The sequence below is a fragment of the Rana temporaria genome, chromosome 4, assembly GCF_905171775.1.
Source record: "Rana temporaria chromosome 4, aRanTem1.1, whole genome shotgun sequence".
NCBI lineage: Eukaryota > Metazoa > Chordata > Amphibia > Anura > Ranidae > Rana > Rana temporaria.
The window spans coordinates 369,199,769-369,218,033 of record NC_053492.1 but is presented as its reverse complement, the minus strand read 5'-3'; the positions used below and the strand labels follow the sequence as shown (position 1 = coordinate 369,218,033).

The 18,265-nt window shown below is 47.5% G+C and overlaps 1 protein-coding gene across 5 annotated transcripts in view; it reads left to right on the top strand.

Moving 5' to 3' along the window:
* The first annotated feature begins 865 nt into the window (after positions 1 to 865).
* LOC120937584 (solute carrier family 22 member 2-like) overlaps positions 866 to 18,265 on the top strand; it is a 77,311-nt gene continuing 59,911 nt past the window's right edge. The window contains exons 1-2 of one of the 5 annotated variants that reach the window (XM_040350926.1): positions 866 to 950; positions 16,449 to 16,633. In XM_040350926.1, the coding sequence (XP_040206860.1) occupies positions 16,568 to 16,633 (66 nt within the window). In that variant the 5' untranslated portion in view covers positions 866 to 950; positions 16,449 to 16,567. Of the gene's footprint in view, positions 951 to 16,043; positions 16,634 to 16,870; positions 17,088 to 18,265 lie in introns of those variants that run through there. The other 4 variants (XM_040350928.1, XR_005748734.1, XM_040350925.1 and 1 more) reach the window with 4 other exon arrangements.

Below are 18,265 nucleotides of genomic sequence, written 5' to 3'. Positions count from 1 at the left end.
TATGCCTATTCCAGTCGAGAAGTCTACTAAGGTGGCATGCTTGATAATAAAGGCGCATGTCTGGTAATGCCAACCCCCCGTGCGACTTGGGTAGTGAGAGTGTCGCCCTACTCAGTCGTGGATGTTTCCCTGACCATAGGAAACGAGTAAAGATAGAGTGGATTTGTTTAAAAAAAATCCTGGGTATGTAAATTGGAAGGGCCTGCATAAGATACAAAAGTTTAGGCAACACCGCCATTTTAAGAATTTTACAGCGGCCCAACCAGGAGTGCAATCCACTGCTCTATTGGTCCAGCGACTGTTGGATTGTCTTCAAAAGGGGTGGGAAGTTTAACTTAAAGACTCGGGAGCAGTGTTGTAAGTAACGGCGTTTAAATAAACGCCGTTACCTAACGATGCCCCTTTTGAGGGTGACGAGTAATCTACCTGATTACTCGTCCCCTCACAGTAACGCCGTTCCCATTACTTGGGCGGCGTTACCGCAATTACATTTTCCGCCACTAGATGGCAGCAGAGCGTCCATCGACGTCACAGACACTCCCGCCCGCGATCCTAGCATTGGCCAGTGTGCTGTCATGATGGAAATCATCACAGTGGACCAATGAAGGTGCCAAAGTGCCAGAGTGCTCCACCTCCCTCCCTCCTCTCCGTGTGCTTTGAAATGCCTGGTGTTCCGGCAGCGGTGATCAGCTTACATGCTACTCTGGGGACAGGACAGCAGCCAGCCATTGCTTCTATCTACATACACTGCCCAGCGATGTATGTACAGTTAGAAGCTCCGATACTGGAGTCTGTCTCCCCTTCCCTCGTAGTGTCCTGCACTGGCTGTGTGATCTCTGCATCAGATCTCCCCGCCCCCTCCCATCAGCAGTGCCGTGTGCTGGGAGAATCGTGAGGCAGAGCACACTGCAGGAAGATGAGCTGAGCTGTTCTGGGGGAAGTCTGGGGAGGTAAGCTGGCGCTGCAAAGTTTCTGCTAGCAGGATTTGTTTTGCAGTGAAGAAGGTTAGGTGACAAGGTAAACTTGACAAGACAGCAGAGAGAGAGAGGGGGGGGGGGGGGGGGGGTTGTGGAGATTAGAGTTAGCAGGAACCCCCCAGAGCTGACAGACAAACTTACAAGCAGCCCTCTCTATATAAACAACCCCCAATTGCTCTGTCCACTTAATGTGAACTTCATTTATGACCATCCAATTTAACCCTGTGTTATGCTAACTCAGTACAACGCAAAACTTAAAACCTAAACACTCTATAAATAAAATAACAGTCCATAACCACTAATGTCTTTATGGAGGGGGTTAATGTACTGCCACTGGTCACTGATGCATTGGTGACCAGTGGCAGGTAATTAACCCCTCTGTGCTGCATTAGTGACACCAGTGTCAGTGTTTATTAACCCCTATGTGGTGCAGCATGAAAGGGTTCATAAACACTGATGCTGGTGTCACTAATGAAGCACAAAGGGGTTAACTGTCACTGGTCACCAATGCATCAGTGACCAATGGTGTATTTCATACTGCCCAACTCCCATACACTCCGCACCCCTCTCATGTACATACCACCCACCTCATACACTCCGCACCCCTCTTATTTACATACCACCCACCTCCATACACCCCGCACCCCTCTCATCTACATACCACCCACCTCCATACACCCTGCACCCCTCTCATCTACATACCACCCACCTCCATACACCCCGCTCCCCTCTCATCTACATACCACCCACCTCCATACACCCCGCACCCCTCTCATCTACATACCACCCACCTCCATACACTCTGCACCCCTGTATACTATACTGTATATAGTGTTTTTATTCTTCAATCAGTTAATATAAACATCTTTGATATTATAGAACGTAATTGCATTGTAGAATAAAAAAAAAAATCTCAGTTACTTTGCTGAGTAACTAGTTACTTTGCCTATGAAGTAACTGAGTCACTAACTCAATTACTTTTTCGGACAAGTAATTTGTAACTGCAACTAATTACTTTTTTAAAGGAAGATGAGCAACACTGCTCGGGAGAAAGACGTAGGTATATGAATACCAAGATACATCAAAGCCGTATCCGTCCATTTCAGATTGAAGCCATCTCTAAGTCTAATAAGTTGGGGAGGTGGAATCCCTATGCCCATTGCCTCAGATTTGGTAAAATTGATCTTAAAATTGGAAAGCTGGCCATATAATTTGAATTTGCGTAACAGATTTGACAGGGAGACCATGGGATTTGTAAGGGTGAACATTAGGTCGTCAGCGTAGGCAGAGATTTTATATTGCCTTTCGTTCACTCCTAGGCCTGTGATGTTTGAGTTTAATCGGATGTGGCACAGGAAGGGTTCCAGGGAGAGTGCAAACAAGAGGGGCGATAAGGGGCAACCCTGTCTAGTGCCGTTGGTAACTGTGAAGGTCTCTGAAAGTACCCCATTACCTCCAACACTGGCCGTGGGTTCAGTGTAGATTGCAGTTATCCAACGAAGCATCTTACTCCCCAGGCCTATATATCCCAGCGTCTCAAACATGAACGCCCAGTTGACCTGGTCGAACGCCTTTTCGGCGTCCATCCCAAGGAAAAGACATGGTGTTTTACTATCTACCGCGACGTGTAACAGGTTTAATACTTTAGTGGTATTGTCCCTGGCTTCCCTAGTCGGGACAAACCCCACTTGATCTAAATGGATGAGGGACGGTAGGTGCTGTTGGAGTCTAACGGCCAAGATCTTAGTAAATAACTTAAGGTCAGTATTCAGAAGGGAGATAGGCCAATAGCTCCCGCATTGGGTCGGGTCTTTGCCTTCCTTTGGAATTACCAAAATCTGTGCTTGTAATGTAGTTTTGTGAAAGACTCTCCCCAGGCCATTAAACAGGTCTACTGAACGGTGTCCTAAGGATGGAAACAGGGCCTTGTAGTATGCAGTAGTAAGACCATCTGGTCCCGGCGCTTTGCCCGGTTTCGTATTATTTAGGGCCTGTTGGAGTTCAGTCAGCGTAATAGGGTCTTCCAAAAGCTTGCGCGTTTCGGGCTGCAGTGAAGGCATAGAGGATTGGGACAAGTATGACACCATAGCCTCATGTGAGGGGGTAGGTCCACTCAAGTTATATAAAGAGTCATAAAAGATTTCGAATTCCTGGGCAATTTGTTGAGGTAGTGATTTTTTTTGACCGGTGGAGTTTACTATGTGTGGTATATAAGACACAATTCGCTGTGTCCACACAGTTTTGGCAAGAAGCCTGCCACACTTATTGCCTGATTCGTACACTTTCCTTCGGCACACCTGCATTGCCGCCTTAGCTTTAAAATCCAGGATGTCAGTTATCTGTGAACGTACCATATCCAGTTCAGATCCAAGTTGTCTAGTCAGGGCTGCTTTATGGGAGGTCTCTAGATTATGTAACTTGATAAGTAACATGTCCAGTTGTGCTGTCCGCAGACGCTTAAGTCTTGCGCCATGTTTAATAAGGACTCCTCTTATAACGGCCTTATGGGCCTCCCACACTACCCCCGCATCGCTATCTGGTGTTGCGTTAATGTCAAAATAATACTCAATTTCTCTAACCACATCAGCCAGAAACTCTACATCTTGTAAGAGGCTTTCATTGAGTTTCCACTGCAATTTTTGTCTCGTGTGTGCATGTGATAAAACGTATCGCATGCTGATCGGGGCATGGTCGGACCATGTAATTAAACCGATCAAAGTATCTTCCACTGCATGCAGCTGGTCGTGGGGAACTAAAAAGTAATCAATCCGTGAATACGTCTGATGTAATTTTGAAAAAAAAGTATAGTCACGCTCCCCTGGGTGGAAAAGACGCCAAACCTCAATCAGCTGTGTGGAGTGGAACGTTGATCGAATTCATCTACGCATGTCACGCGGTGTCGACGATGTTCCTGAAGAGGTATCTTCTGTTGGCAGTAGTGTTATATTCAAATCACCCTCCACTATAACATGTCCATCAGAAAAAAGCAAAAGTCGCCCTATCTGTTTCCTCAGGAATACGTCCCGATGGTTGTTAGGGGCGTATAGGTTCGCAAAGGTCACGGTCTCTTCTCCAATCCGTCCTTTCAAAAACAGAAATCGTCCTTCCCTGTCTGTCTGAGAATCTATAGGCTTCCAGGGCACTCTATTAGAGATGAGTATGGACACTCCTCGGGACTTAGCTTCAGTACAATTAGAGTGGAATGTTTCCGGGTAGTGCCTATTTTTAAGTAGTGGCAGATTGTTTTCTCTGAAATGTGTTTCCTGCAATAGGACAATGTCCGCTCTGGCTCGTCGTTTTTCAGGCGAGTTAAGGCCCTTGGCATTTAAGGAAATAATGTTAAGTGTAAAAGGGACAGAACACATGGAGTGGAGAGAATGGCTGCTCACCCCGTTATATACAATAGAGAAATTTTTCCCAATTGTTTTTTTTTGGCAGCTCAGGTACACATAATGGATTCAATGTAGTAAAAATATATTTATTCGCATATGTTGAAATTATCAAAAAAGTGCAAGAGTAGTGGAATACATGAATAGAAAATGAGTTGCGGCATAGCAAGGAGACATCATTTACATATAATGTTTAACAGTACACAACAGAGCGTTTATACAGCTAATAAAATGTGTTGCATGTATAAGCTGGTTCTAACGCGTTTCGACCCCAATGGTCTTCTTCAGAGGTTTATTGTGTTGTGACTGGAAGGGAACATACAAAAATTTCATTGAGCATCTCATAACTTTAATTTTAAAACCAACCCTTTAGAAACACCCACCACTCCATTCATATGGAAAAACCTTTTTGTTGAAAAGGGGAGGGGAAGGGTGGAGAAGGGGAAGGAAACATAACATTATATCAGTACAATAAGAAGGATTAATTAAGTTGATCATTTACTGTTAATGAAATGCAGAAAAGGTCTCGATGTGATTGCGCTATATCGGATAGGGGTGTCCAACAGTCCTCCCAGGGATGGTCCAAATCTCGGGACTCATGCACAGGTGTCCGCGCCAGATGACAGTATCCCGTGTGACACAACAGGGGGTCACCCCCTATAAGCGCAACCCAAGTGGGAAAGACCGGCAAAAGGGGGGGAAGGAAAACAATACGGAAAAAGGAAAACGACCTGCAACAGAATAATACATATTGAAAATCTGAGGCTCTGTATGTGTGTACATACGTAAGAAGTGCCTATGGGCAGGTTGGGTAGGGGTGTCATGGGATGTGGGCCCTGAAAGTAGTAGGTTGTGAGAAGTAAAAAGTAGGGTAAAAAGTAGGGTAAAAAGTAGAGGCACTTGAAAAAATTAGGCTGCATGGTCGAGTCACCAGAAGAAGTGGGGGAGCCTCCCTGAGTAGCAAGGTGTGTAGGACAGTTCGCTCTATGAAGGGGAGAAGAAGAAAAAGAGAAAAGGAGAGAGAGGGGTGGGTGAAACATGTGAAACGTGAAACCATGAACTGTAGGAAAAAATGAATAGGTGAAGTGGGAGAACAGGAAATGTGGTAAGGGAAAAAAGACGAAGGGGGTGAGGGTGGAAGGCGTAAGCACTTCTTACGTATGTACACACATACAGAGCCTCAGATTTTGAATATGTATTATTCTGTTGCAGGTCGTTTTCCTTTTCGTTTTTCCATATTGTTTTCCTTCCCCCCCTTTTGCCGGTCTGTCCCACTTGGGTTCCGCTTATAGGGGGTGACCCCCTGCTGTGTCACACGGGATCCTGTCATCTGGCGCGGACACCTGTGCATGAGTCCCGAGGTTTGGACCATCCCTGGGAGGACTGTTGGACATATAGCGCAATCACATCGAGACCTTTTCTGCATTTCATTAACGGTAAATGATCGACTTAATTAATCCTTCTTATTCTACTGATATAATGTTATGTTTCCTTCCCCTTCTCCACCCTCCCCCCTCCCCTTTTCAACAAAAAGGTTTTTCCATATGAATGGAGTGGTGGGTGGTTCTAAAGGGTTGGTTTTAAAATTAAAGTTATGAGATGCTTAATGAAATTTTTGTATGTTCCCTTCCAGTCACAACACAATAAACCTCTGAAGAAGACCATTAGGGTCGAAACGTGTTAGAACCAGCTTATACATGCGACACATTTTATTAGCTGTATAAATGCTCTGTTGTGTACTGTTAAACATGTAAATGATGTCTCCTTGCTATGCCGCAACTCATTTTCTATTCATGTATTCCACTACTCTTGCCCTTTTTTGATAATTTCAACATATGCAAATAAATATATTTTTACTACATTGAATCCATTTTGTCTACCTGAGCTGCCAAAAAACCCCAATTGGGAAAAATTTCTCTATTATAATGTTAAGTGTATCCATGTCTGCAAGGGGTTCAAGTATGAGGGAGAAGGAAAAAGGGTGAGCGGGGTAGTGAGAGAGAGAAAAAAAAAAGGGAGAAGAAAAAAAAAGGAAAAAAGAAAATATGGCCCTAAAAATGGGGCAAAGGATGTTTTAGAAAGCTAACGCAAGAGAGCGTAGCTATAAGTGAACTAAATATAGCCTAACCGGCTAATGCGCTCTCTGGGTGCTACTCTGGATATCGAGCACTGGTGTCACGTACCTGGTACAGAGCAGAGCCTGGCGTGCAGGGAATGGCAACTCTTGCTCCTCTGACTCCGGAACCCCTGGTAGAGCAGACAGGGAGCGCTAGAGTTCAGAGTCGCACAAGCGCCAGGAAGGTGCCGTGCAGGTCTGCGGTGGTCTCATGAAGACTCCACAGATGCTGTGCAGGAACTGCAGAGATGCTGGAGGGTAAGACAGCAGACAACAGGAGCTTGGTGCAGATGGCTGGAACAGGCAGCAGGTGGGAGGTGCGCTGTAGTACAGATGCTGGCAGAGTCAGGCAGGCCGGGTCAAACACAGGCGGCGGATCAGGTACAGGGGGAAGCCAAGCAGAGTCGTAGTTCAAGCCGGATCAGTAACAGGCGGGCAGCAGACCGTTTGGAAGGAGGAGGCGGAAGCGAAGTCAGACAAGCCAAGGGTCAGGGCAGGCGGAGAACAGCAGGGTCAATGGTAAGCCATGGTCACAGGAAACAGGAGCCAATCAGGTAACAGGTATCAGGTAGGGTAAACAGGAACGCTGTTGACTGAGCAGCAGGGGGCTATGGGGAGAGCCCCATTAAATAGCCTAAGTGGCGCCAAAATGGCGTCAGCACGTGCCCGCGCGCGCCGCTATTGCGCGTGCCCGCGCGCGCCGCTATTGCGCGCACTCGTGCGCGCCGACGTGCCGCGAATGCGCGCTCCCGTGCGTGCTAATGCGCTATTGCCGCTATTGTGCGCCGGTGCGCGATTAGCGCCACCTAGTGGTCTACCAAGCCCATGACATTGCCACCCTCCAATGGGCAGCCTCCGGATGCCCAACTGAGACATCTTGAGTGGATGAGCGTTCTTGAAGGACCGAATCAAGCTCTTAGCGTGGATGTTACGTTCAGGTTCCCAGGAGTTTTCCTCAGGGCCATAGCCCTTCCATTTCACCAGGAACTGAACCTGATTGCGCCTTTTTCTGCAGTCAAGGATAGACTCAATCTCGAATTCCTCCTCACCGTTAACCAAGACCGGTTCGGGTGGATCAGTGCTTCGCCCAGGAAAGGGGTTAGCGACGTCAGGCTTCAGGAGGGTGACATGAAAGACCGGATGGATGCGGAAAGACTCTGGTAATTCGAGTTCATAGGCCACACTGTTGATCTTCCTTCTGATTGGAAATGGCCCCATAAACTTAGGCCCCAGTTTCTTAGACGGACAGGCAAGTCTCAAGTTCACAGTAGACAACCATACCAGATCCCCAGGTTCCAGGATGAGTTCTCCTCTTCGCCTTTTATCAAATACCTCCTTATTATGCTCCTGAGTCTTTGCCATAGTTTTCTGGAGAAGCCTGTTGTTAGTGCGGAAGAAGTCTAATGTCTCTTGGACGGCGGGCACCATACATTCCGGGACACGATTAGACAAAAATAGCGGGTGGTAGCCGTAATTCGCAAAGAAAGGGGATTGTTTGGTAGCAGAGTGAATTGAATTATTATATGCGAATTCAGCCAGTGGAAGTAGAGAGACCCAATCTTCCTGGGAGAACGAAGAGAAACAGCGTAGGTATTGTTCTAAAGTTTGGTTTGTCCTCTCAGTTTGGCCATTTGATTGTGGGTGATAAGCAGATGAGAACGACAGCTCAATCTTGAGGGACTCGCAGAGCACTCTCCAGAACCTGGAAGTAAACTGTACTCCACGATCTGACACAATATTTGCGGGGATGCCGTGTAACCGCACAATTTCCTTAATGAAGATTTTAGCAGTTTCGGGAGCAGAAGGTGTACCCCTCATGGGCAGAAAGTGTGCCATCTTGGATAGTCTGTCCACTGTCACAAAAATGGTGGTGAAACCCTCTGAAGGAGGGAGCTCAACAATAAAATCCATGGAGATCATTCTCCATGGTCTCTCTGGTACGGGCAAAGGCTTCAACAGTCCCCAGGCTCTGGATTTGCTCCCTTTACTTCGGATGCACGTGGTGCACGACTCCACATAACTCTTAAGCCCCATACACACCATCAGATTATCTGCAGATTTTTGTCTTCAGATTTACCAAAACCATATAATATGAGGTCAACCCTTAAGAGTTTCAATTTGTATGCAATCAGGCAGGCCCTTGTACTACATGGTTTTGGTAAATCTGAAGACAAAAATCTGCAGATAATCTGATGGTGTGTATGGGGCTTTACAGTCTTTCATAAGCTGGGGCCACCAAAACGTGCGCTGCAAGAGTTCCGAGGTCTTCTGTACCCCAAAATGGCCAGCCAGCTCATGATCATGACAGAGACTCAGGACACTGACCCGTAAGTCTTCCAGGCACAAAAATCCTGTCCTCATGCCACAACAAACCATCTCTGAGTTGCAAATTTGTATCCGAAGAGGAGGCCATTCCTGCAGAGGCCTGTTTGATCCGTGACAATAGGTCATCCTGAAGCAACAGAAAATTTCCCGAAGATAAGATAGTGTCCGGAGGAGCAGGGTTTTCAGAATCGCAGTACATCCGGGAAAGAGCATCGGACTTGGTATTCTTCGACCCTGGCCTGTACGTTATATGGAAAGTGAACCTGGTAAAAAAAAGCGCCCATCTGGCTTGACGTGGTCTTAGTCTCTTGGCTACTCTCAGGTATTCTAAGTTCTTGTGATCTGTATAGATCAAAATTGGGTGCGCTGCACCTTCCAATAAGTACCGCCACTCCTCCAGCGCTGCCTTGATCGCTAAAAGTTCTCGGTCACCCACGTCATAGTTCCGTTCCGCGTCAGATAGTTTGCGGGAAAAAAAAGCAACCGGGTGCAGAAGAGCCTTTGGCCCCTGTCTTTGGGAAAGCACTGCCCCGACTGCCGTCTCCGAAGCGTCCACCTCCAAGATATAGGGCAGGCTGGCATCTGGGTGTCTAAGGACCGGTGCAGACGTAAACAGTTTCTTCAACGCCTCAAAAGCTCCTAGGGCTTCAGGGGACCAACGGAACCGGACAGTTTGTTTGGTTAGGCCAGTTATGGGGGCGATGATGTTGGAAAACCCCCTAATGAACTTTCTGTAGAAATTGGCAAACCCGATAAAGCGTTGGATGCCCTTTTTATCTGTGGGCGCAGGCCACTCAAGGATTGCCGTAACCTTCTGCGGGTCCATCTCAATGCCGTTGACTGAAATAACAAGTCCCAGGAACTGTATGCTTTCACATTCAAACTCACATTTTTCAGGTTTGGCGTATAATCCGTGTATTCGGAGTCGCTTAAGTACGCTTTTGACTGGTTCCCGATGTTTGACAACAGAAGGGGAAAAAATGAGGATGTCATCAAGGTAGACCACGACAAAGAGGTCAAGGTAGTCTTTAAAGATGTCATTCACGAAGTGCTGGAATGTGGCAGGCGCGTTGCAGAGCCCGAAGGGCATCACCAGGTATTCAAAGTGGCCGAAGCGGGTGCGGAAGGCAGTCTTCCATTCGTCGCCGTCCCGTATTCGTACCAAGTTATAGGCCCCCCGCAAGTCCAGTTTCGTGAAAATGACCGCTGCTCCCAGTCTTTGGAACAGTTCCGGCACCAGCGGGAGAGGGTATCGATTTTTTATTGTTACCTTATTAAGCTCGCGGTAATCCACGCAGGGGCGGAGAGAATGGTACTTCTTCTCGACGAAGAAAATTCCTGCCCCTGCTGGTGAGGTAGAGGGGCGGATAAACCCCTTCTTGAGGTTATCGTCGACATAAGTCTTTAGATTTCCAAGTTCTAGTTCAGTTAGGGGGAAAATTCTTCCGAAAGGGATTTCGGCCCCGGGGAGGAGCTCAATCGGGCAGTCGTATGGCCGGTGAGGGGGAAGGGTGTCAGCCCCCTTTTTGCTGAAGACGTCCAGGAACTCATGGTACACCTCGGGGACGGATTGGCGGATTTCAATGTCGGAGTCCATGCAAAGCAAAGAGGGGGGAGATGAGATTGCCTGCAAGCAGTGTTGTTGGCAGTAGGTGGAACAGAAGCAAATCTCACCGGTAGTCCAGTTTATCTGAGGGTTGTGAGCCTGGAGCCAGGGTATGCCCAGGATTAAAGGGAACAGAGGGGATTCAATAACATCCAGGCATAAAAGTTCTCGATGACTGTCCGAGATGGTAGTGGCGATGGGCAAGGTTTCTTGGGTGACTGGCCCGGATTTCAAGATAGACCCATCGGCCAAGTGTACAGACAGTCCAACAGCCCTTGGGCGCAACGGAATATGGTGATGAGTGGCAAAGGCAGAGTCCAGAAAACAGCTGCAGGCCCCGGAATCAAGTATGGCGCTGGTCCGTATATCCCTTCCTGGAAGCTACAATAAAACGGGGACAGCCAGATGAGCAGATTTGTTGAAGACAATAGGTGAGGGGACAGATGACATGAAGGTGCACTTACGGAATTTTGCTGGGCAGGTCCTCACGTAGTGGCCGGACTCTCCGCAGTAGAGGCAAAGGTTGTTTGTCCGGCGTCGAAGTCGTTCCTCAGCAGTGAGAGAAGGGCGGATCAAACCCAGCTGCATGGGTTCTGGAATGTCTCTAGAGGCAGTGGTCGGGGCTGGAGGAATCGGGTTAGGGTACGCGGGTACCCGGGGCAGCATCCATGTTGGGCGATTCAGACCGGTGGCACGTTCAGTCCTGCGTTCCCTCAAGCGTCTGTCAATCTGGATGGTTAGGTTGATAAGAGCCTCCAAAGTGTCAGGGACCCCTACACGTGCGAGTTCATCCTTAAGTGCTTCGGAGAGGCCCAAGCGGAACTGATAACAAAGGGCCGAATTGTTCCAGTTAGTGTCCGCACTCCACCTTCTGAACTCGGCTACATAGTCCTCAACGGGTCTGCGACCTTGCAGGAGGGCATGCAAAGCGGCTTCAGCGGTAGCGGCCTGATGAGGGTCTTCATACAACAAGGACATAGCCTGAAAGAACGTGTCCAACCGGTCAAGGGATAAGTCCTTTTGCTCCATCAGACGGTGGGCCCACGCCTGCAGTTCACCCGATAGGAGGGCCATAACAAAACCTACTTTGGTAGCTTCTAGTGAGAAAGTTCGTGGCTGAAGCGCAAAGTAGAGCTCACAAGCATTCTGGAACGCTCTAAACTTGCTTCGTTCTCCTGCAAATCTTTCAGGCATGGGCACTTTAGGTTCAGGAGGCAGCATAATAACTGAACGTGACGCGGATGCGCCAGACGAAGAAGAAGTGGATGGAGTAGACAGTTCCTGGACACGGTTTTCAAGTCGGGTATAGCCTTCCTGCAGGGCCCTGACTGCTTGGGTAAGGCCATCCAGATGGCGACAAAGTTCTGTCATAGGGTCCATTCCCTGCGCAGGCTCAGACATGGCTGCTCAGTACTGTCACGTACCTGGTACAGAGCAGAGCCTGGCGTGCAGGGAATGGCAACTCTTGCTCCTCTGACTCCGGAACCCCTGGTAGAGCAGACAGGGAGCGCTAGAGTTCAGAGTCGCACAAGCACCAGGAAGGTGCCGTGCAGGTCTGCGGTGGTCTCCTGAAGACTCCACAGATACTGTGCAGGAACTGCAGAGATGCTGGAGGGTAAGACAGCAGACAACAGTAGCTTGGTGCAGATGGCTGGAACAGGCAGCAGGTGGGAGGTGCGCTGTAGTACAGATGCTGGCAGAGTCAGGCAGGCCGGGTCAAACACAGGCGGGCGGATCAGGTACAGGGGGAAGCCAAGCAGAGTCGTAGTTCAAGCCGGATCAGTAACAGGCGGGCAGCAGACCGTTTGGAAGGAGGAGGCGGAAGCGAAGTCAGACAAGCCAAGGGTCAGGGCAGGCGGAGAACAGCAGGGTCAATGATAAGCCAAGGTCACAGGAAACAGGAGCCAATCAGGTAACAGGTATCAGGTAGGGTAAACAGGAACGCTGTTGACTGAGCAGCAGGGGGCTATGGGGAGAGCCCCATTAAATAGCCTAAGTGGCGCCAAAATGGCGTCAGCACGTGCCCGCCGCTATTGCGCGTGCCCGCGCGCGCCGCTATTGCGCGCACTCGTGCGCGCCGACGTGCCGCGAACGCGCGCTCCCGTGCGTGCTAATGCGCTATTGCCGCTATTGTGCGCCGGTGCGCGATTAGCGCCACCTAGTGGTCTACCAAGTCCATGACAGCTGGCATAATTGGGGTAGTCTATAGGAGGGGCCAAAGCTTGCGCTCTCGGCACCTCCCCTCACCCCTAGTAGATCTATATGTAAATACCAACAGAAGGTAAGACCGGCGTGAAAGATAATACAAATAATATAAATACGGTGCATCATTCAACTGTGAGAGGTGCAGTCTAGTAAAGCAATTCAAAAGGCATTGCAATGATCAGAGGCACATCGTTTTGATGAGAGAAGGTGCTAGAAAAAACTTTTACATTTACTACTCCAATCGTGTTCCTATCCCAAGAGAGACAAGACCTATATATTCCTGGTCAACAAACCTGCTCTTCCCCAGCCCCTTCCCTAAAAAAGTTATCAAGGGGAAAAAATGAAGGTGTAAATTGGGGGGGGGGGGGTGTAGTCAATATTCATTGTACAAGCATGGCCTTACCGGTTTCCCGGAAGGTCAAAAAGGTCTTGTCTCCAGGGGATCCAACATTGATCAGGGTAGTGGTCACTTACTTGAATCTAGCTCCATAAAACTAGACTAATGCCCGCATTTCCCTCCCTCCCCACCCGCCCCAGCCCAAACTTCCCTCCTTTAGGGGTACATATCCACATTCACTGTAATATAAAAGACTCCCTCCCCTCCCCTACGGGGGGGGGGGTCATTCTCCTAATTACACACCTATCCCCCTCGTCCCCCCCTCCACTCTCACTACGTCCCTCTCGATATACTTAATATACTGGGACTTGTAGTCCGCTGGGTGAACTCTCGAATTCCGGCCTCTCAAAAAAAAAAAAAAAGAAACACAACAAAAAAGGAGTAGCGATTCCTCCTGCAGGTGCTGCAGTTTAGTTATCCCAGGTATCCCAGACTGCTCAGTCACTGCCGGCTAAAGCTTTTCATCCAGAAGCCGATATTGAAGTCAATCAGTCAGGCCGAGACAACATTAAAGAGCCTGGTCCGGGGGCTAAACCATGGGAGACAATCATACCTCCCCCACTCCCAACCCCACCCACAAACCCCAATCAATCCAAAAAAATTAGAGATAGAAAGTCATTCCTCCGTGGGTATCCGGGGTTGAGCGGGATACCCAGTAAAAAAAAAACAAAAAAAAACAAGGGCGGGGGGGGGCAGGATAGTACAGGCCAATACAGTACAGTATAGGGTCAGTGGGGTCAGTTCCTTCAGGCTGGGCATTGGGGTGTCAAAAAACAATGAGCGGCTCAGGGCCTACTGCAGGCGGGATCCCTTGATGAGGATCACTGCTGGCGTCTGCCCCTCTCCCGTCGAGGCGGTGGGGGAACATGCCGGGTTGAGACACCCGATCTGCCAGCTTGCCGCGGGAGAATCTGCTGCCAGTCAGGGACCTGGATCGAATCTGCACCCATAAAGATGAAAAGCCCTGGTAGGTCCGCTACAGTCTGCAGTGTATAGGCTCTCAGTTCTCCTCGAAAAGTCACTGAGAAGGGATATCCCCAGCGATAGGACAATCCCTTCTGTTTGGCCAGATCTAGTAGCGGGCGTAGGAGGGCTCTGCGTCTTAGAGTGGCCCTGGACAGATGCGGTAAGATCCTAACCTCGGACTCCTCTATTTCCACATCTCCATGATCCCAGGCCATCCGTAGAATCGTCTCCTTCTGGGCATACCAATGTAAGCGGCAAATAACATCCCGCGGCCTTGCTGGGTCTGCTGATCTTGGACCTAAGGCTCTATGGGCTCTATCCAGTATAATGTCTGCCTCCGGCTCAGCCAGGACAATCTGGAAGATCTTCCGTACCACTTCACTGACGTTCTCTGCCGCATCTGACTCTGGAATACCACGGAGACGCAAGTTATTGCGGCGGCTCCTGTCTTCCATTTCTTCTATGTGGAGCTGCAGTGATGTCGCCGTATCTCTATGGTGGTCCTGGGACCTCTCCAATGCTGCCACACGATTTTCCAGGGAGACCAGTGATACCTCTCCCACGGTCATCTGCTCTGACAGAGTGGACACCTCGCCCCTTACCTCCAGTATATCCCTCCGATGGGTCTCTTCTAACCGAAGGATTAAAGCTTCAATAGCCGTCTGGGTAGGGAGAGCCTGGAGCATCTCCCTGATGTCCTGATCGAGCGTGGCGGTGTCCGGTGGTCTCGACGGAGATGCCATGGGATGATAGAGGTCTAAAGGGGTCTCTATAGGGCTATCCAACTGTTCCAAGGTGCCAGAGGCTCCCTCGGTAGTGTTTTTTTTGCAGTTCCGCGTGTAGTGCCACGTAGCACTGCTGCTTTCACTCTGGAGGGTATCTCTTGCTGAACTTTAAAATATCATTGTATATCCCCTCAAGTGGTTATTCTGACCCACACCAGGTCAGTGGAGTGTTTTCATTCAATGTGATGACACATGCTTTTGAGGTGTTAATTGGGTCTGCTCCAAGACCTTTCATTATGTATGCTAATAACACTGTTTGTGTGAAGATGCTATTGATGATAGATATGTGTTGTGAGTTAGCAGTCTAAAGGTCAGATGTCTCCTTTCAGGGGTAGGGAATTAGCTTGTCAATTATGTTTAGTAAAGGAATGTGTTTGTGTGAAAAGTCTATTGATGATACTATGTGATAGAAATAGCAGGTGAGAGTCATAACGTTTGACTTCTCAGCTGTAGTAATTAGGTCATGTTAAATCGGTGCCAAAACATCTGACATAGAAATGTGTATTATGCAGGTGAATCACTTAGTATCGGAGTCCGGACGTCTGGGGATAATTAACTCAACTGAATGTCATTGTCTAAGAGTGTGTATTGAAGTGCCCTGTTGGTGGAGTTGATTCATTGTTCACTTGGTTTCTAAAACTGTATATAAGAAAGCTAAGTTACCATTAAAAGTGCTCATACATTTTGAAACCAGTAACAGAGCGTATGTCTCGTTATTCTGGGAAATGAGATGGACCGTGTCTGCTGGCTTGTCTGACTGTCGGATAAGCTGTCGTGGGTTGATGGAATGGGAATATCGTAAACGGTGGTGACCGTTACAGGGGGATTATCTCACTAGAACATGACAGAGATCACTGCTCCCGATGAAAGGGAGCAGTGGATCCCTGTCATGTTGCTAGGCAGAACAGGGAAATGCCTTGTTTACATAGGCATCTCCCTGTTCTGCCGCTCCGTGTCATGATCACGGGCCCCCAGGGGTCATAGAGTCTGCGGGACCCTCGGCCACGCTCACAGAGTACACGGCGAGCATGTACCCCGCAGATGGCGCTCGCGCGCCCACTAAGCCACAATTTAAATGGGATGTACCTGTATGCCTATTTGCCCAGCCGTGCCATTGTGCCGACGTATATCGCTCTGTGCTGGTCGGCAAGGGGTTAATAACTGTCAGGCCTTGTGCCCTGGGTGACGTCTATTACCTGTTTCATTTGGTTAAGCATCTTCAAGCGGGTTCTGCTGGTTTAGCTTGATATACAAAGTGCACTGTGCTACAGGTTAAAATATATGTTGAGTACAAAAAGCTTGCAGTCTGCTGTGAGATTTCCTGGAAGAGTTTGAAAACTATTTAGAGGACTTTGGACACTTTGTTTCAAACAAAGTCAATTTATTTTTCTATACATGGGATAGAAAACAATCTACATCTAACAGACATTTCAAGCCAAGACTGTAAAACATGACATCTTTTGACGATGTTTTGGAGGAAATTGGACAGTTTGGATTGTTTCAGAAGCAGTTGTTTTTTATCATGTGTTTTATCTCTGCTGTTTTCAGCCCAATATATGTGGGCATTGTATTTCTAGGATTTGTACCTGACTTCAGATGTAGTAATCCTGCAGCTAAAGAATTAAGTAGAAAATGTGGTTGGAATTTTGAAAAAGAAATTAATTATACGGTTATCCTTCCAGATGACTCTGTGGATCCTCTATACTTTAGCCAGTGTTTTGAGTATGAGACAAACTGGAATTGGACATCTATCTCTTGCACAGACCCAATAAGGAATCTAACTTCATATAGTAATAACAACATGACTGTTACCAGCTGTACTAATGGTTGGGTGTATGATACTACAGGATCATCCATAGTAACAGAGGTAAGAGGTTTAGCTTATATGAAGATCCCAAGGTTCTGTGATGACTGTCACTAGGAAGTTCATCAATGGACACCAGATTCAGCTGTCACAAGAGTAGTTGGTCATAGTCTGGACATTTGATCTTTACACACTCGGTCCTTACTCTGGGGTTTCTGATCCGGTCCGAAGTGCTGCCGGCTAAGAGAGGAGGTGATTCGTCCACGCTGTGGATATAAGCTCAAGCGATCCACCACCATATGGTGAGCTGTGTCTATATTGGAGGGTAAGAGTATTAATTTCTCCCCCTACTGCCCAAAGGTGAGGGCACTCCCGGGTGATATCTCCAGCTGCACACCGCCTGTGTCCATAAAGACTGTTTGAGTCATCTGTTACGATAGTATGTTGATCTTTGACCTTTGGGTGTCCATTGAAAAACTTCCTAGTGACAGTCATCACAGAACCTTGGGACCTTCATGTAAGTCCTAGTATTTATTTGTGAATCTCTTCAGTCCCATTTATTGTAGTGGGACATTCCATATTCCATTTTTGTATAATTTATGGTCATTTACATTTATATATATATATGTGTTTTAATATGTTCTGAGGTTCTTTAGGAATTCTGGCTATACAGTAACCTCTTTGTATTACGATTCGCATCACTTATTATGATTTATTAGTTGTTGCTTGTTGTTAACTGACTAGTTACCATTAGTCGCTCACGTTGGTATATATATAGGGCTAATACCCTAAACTTTCATATTTGATTATCATTACATGCTTTTGAAGTGTGTCATCCCACTTTTTTCATATACAGCGCTACACTTTATAATTTCTATGTTGTTATAATTTTTGTCTGATTGTTGTGTTGGTTGCTCCTATTTTTCACGCAGTATTTGCTACTCTCATCAAGAGGTTTAGCTTGCATAGTAGCACAATTAGTACTTTTAAAAACAAATATCTCTGCCATGCTCTGATGCTGTCCATGAAAGAAGGCACTCTCACGATTGGTATAGATAGCACTACTGCAGTCAAGTGTTTCAAATAAGTTTGCAGAACATGAGTAAAGTTTGAGTGCTGAGTCTAAACCCTACTAAAGTCAATGGGAGCCCAACGTTAAAAACCTATAATGCCCATTTTCTAGGCTAAAATGCAAGGGATTGTCAAACAAGTGACACGGAGGCTGGGAACATGTACCAAAGCAAAACATTTTTTTAAAAACTTCCTTTGATGGGGAGCAGCGATCTTAAGAATACTTTAAAGTGGTTGTAAACCCACTTTGACAACTTGCACATACAGGTAAGCCTAGATTAAGGCTTACCTGTGGGTGCAAGAAATATCTCCTTAACTTACACGGTTAAGGAGATATATGCAGAAAACACTGCACCGATGTCTAAGGCGCATGCGCGCCATAGACAACGGCGCAGGCGCACTGAGCGTCCCGGCATTCTGAATGGGATAAGGCCAGGATTATGTCGGTCCCGCGCTATGCTATGCATACTAGCTCATTATGCTTTTCTCTTGCAGATGTTTTTTTTTCTGGATTATTTTAAGAGGGTTTACTTCCTCTTTAAGAGCAACATTATTATTGCAAAATTCCTTTAAATATTATGCCTGCGGAGGCCCTTAGCATGCCTGTAAAGTGACACACCTGTA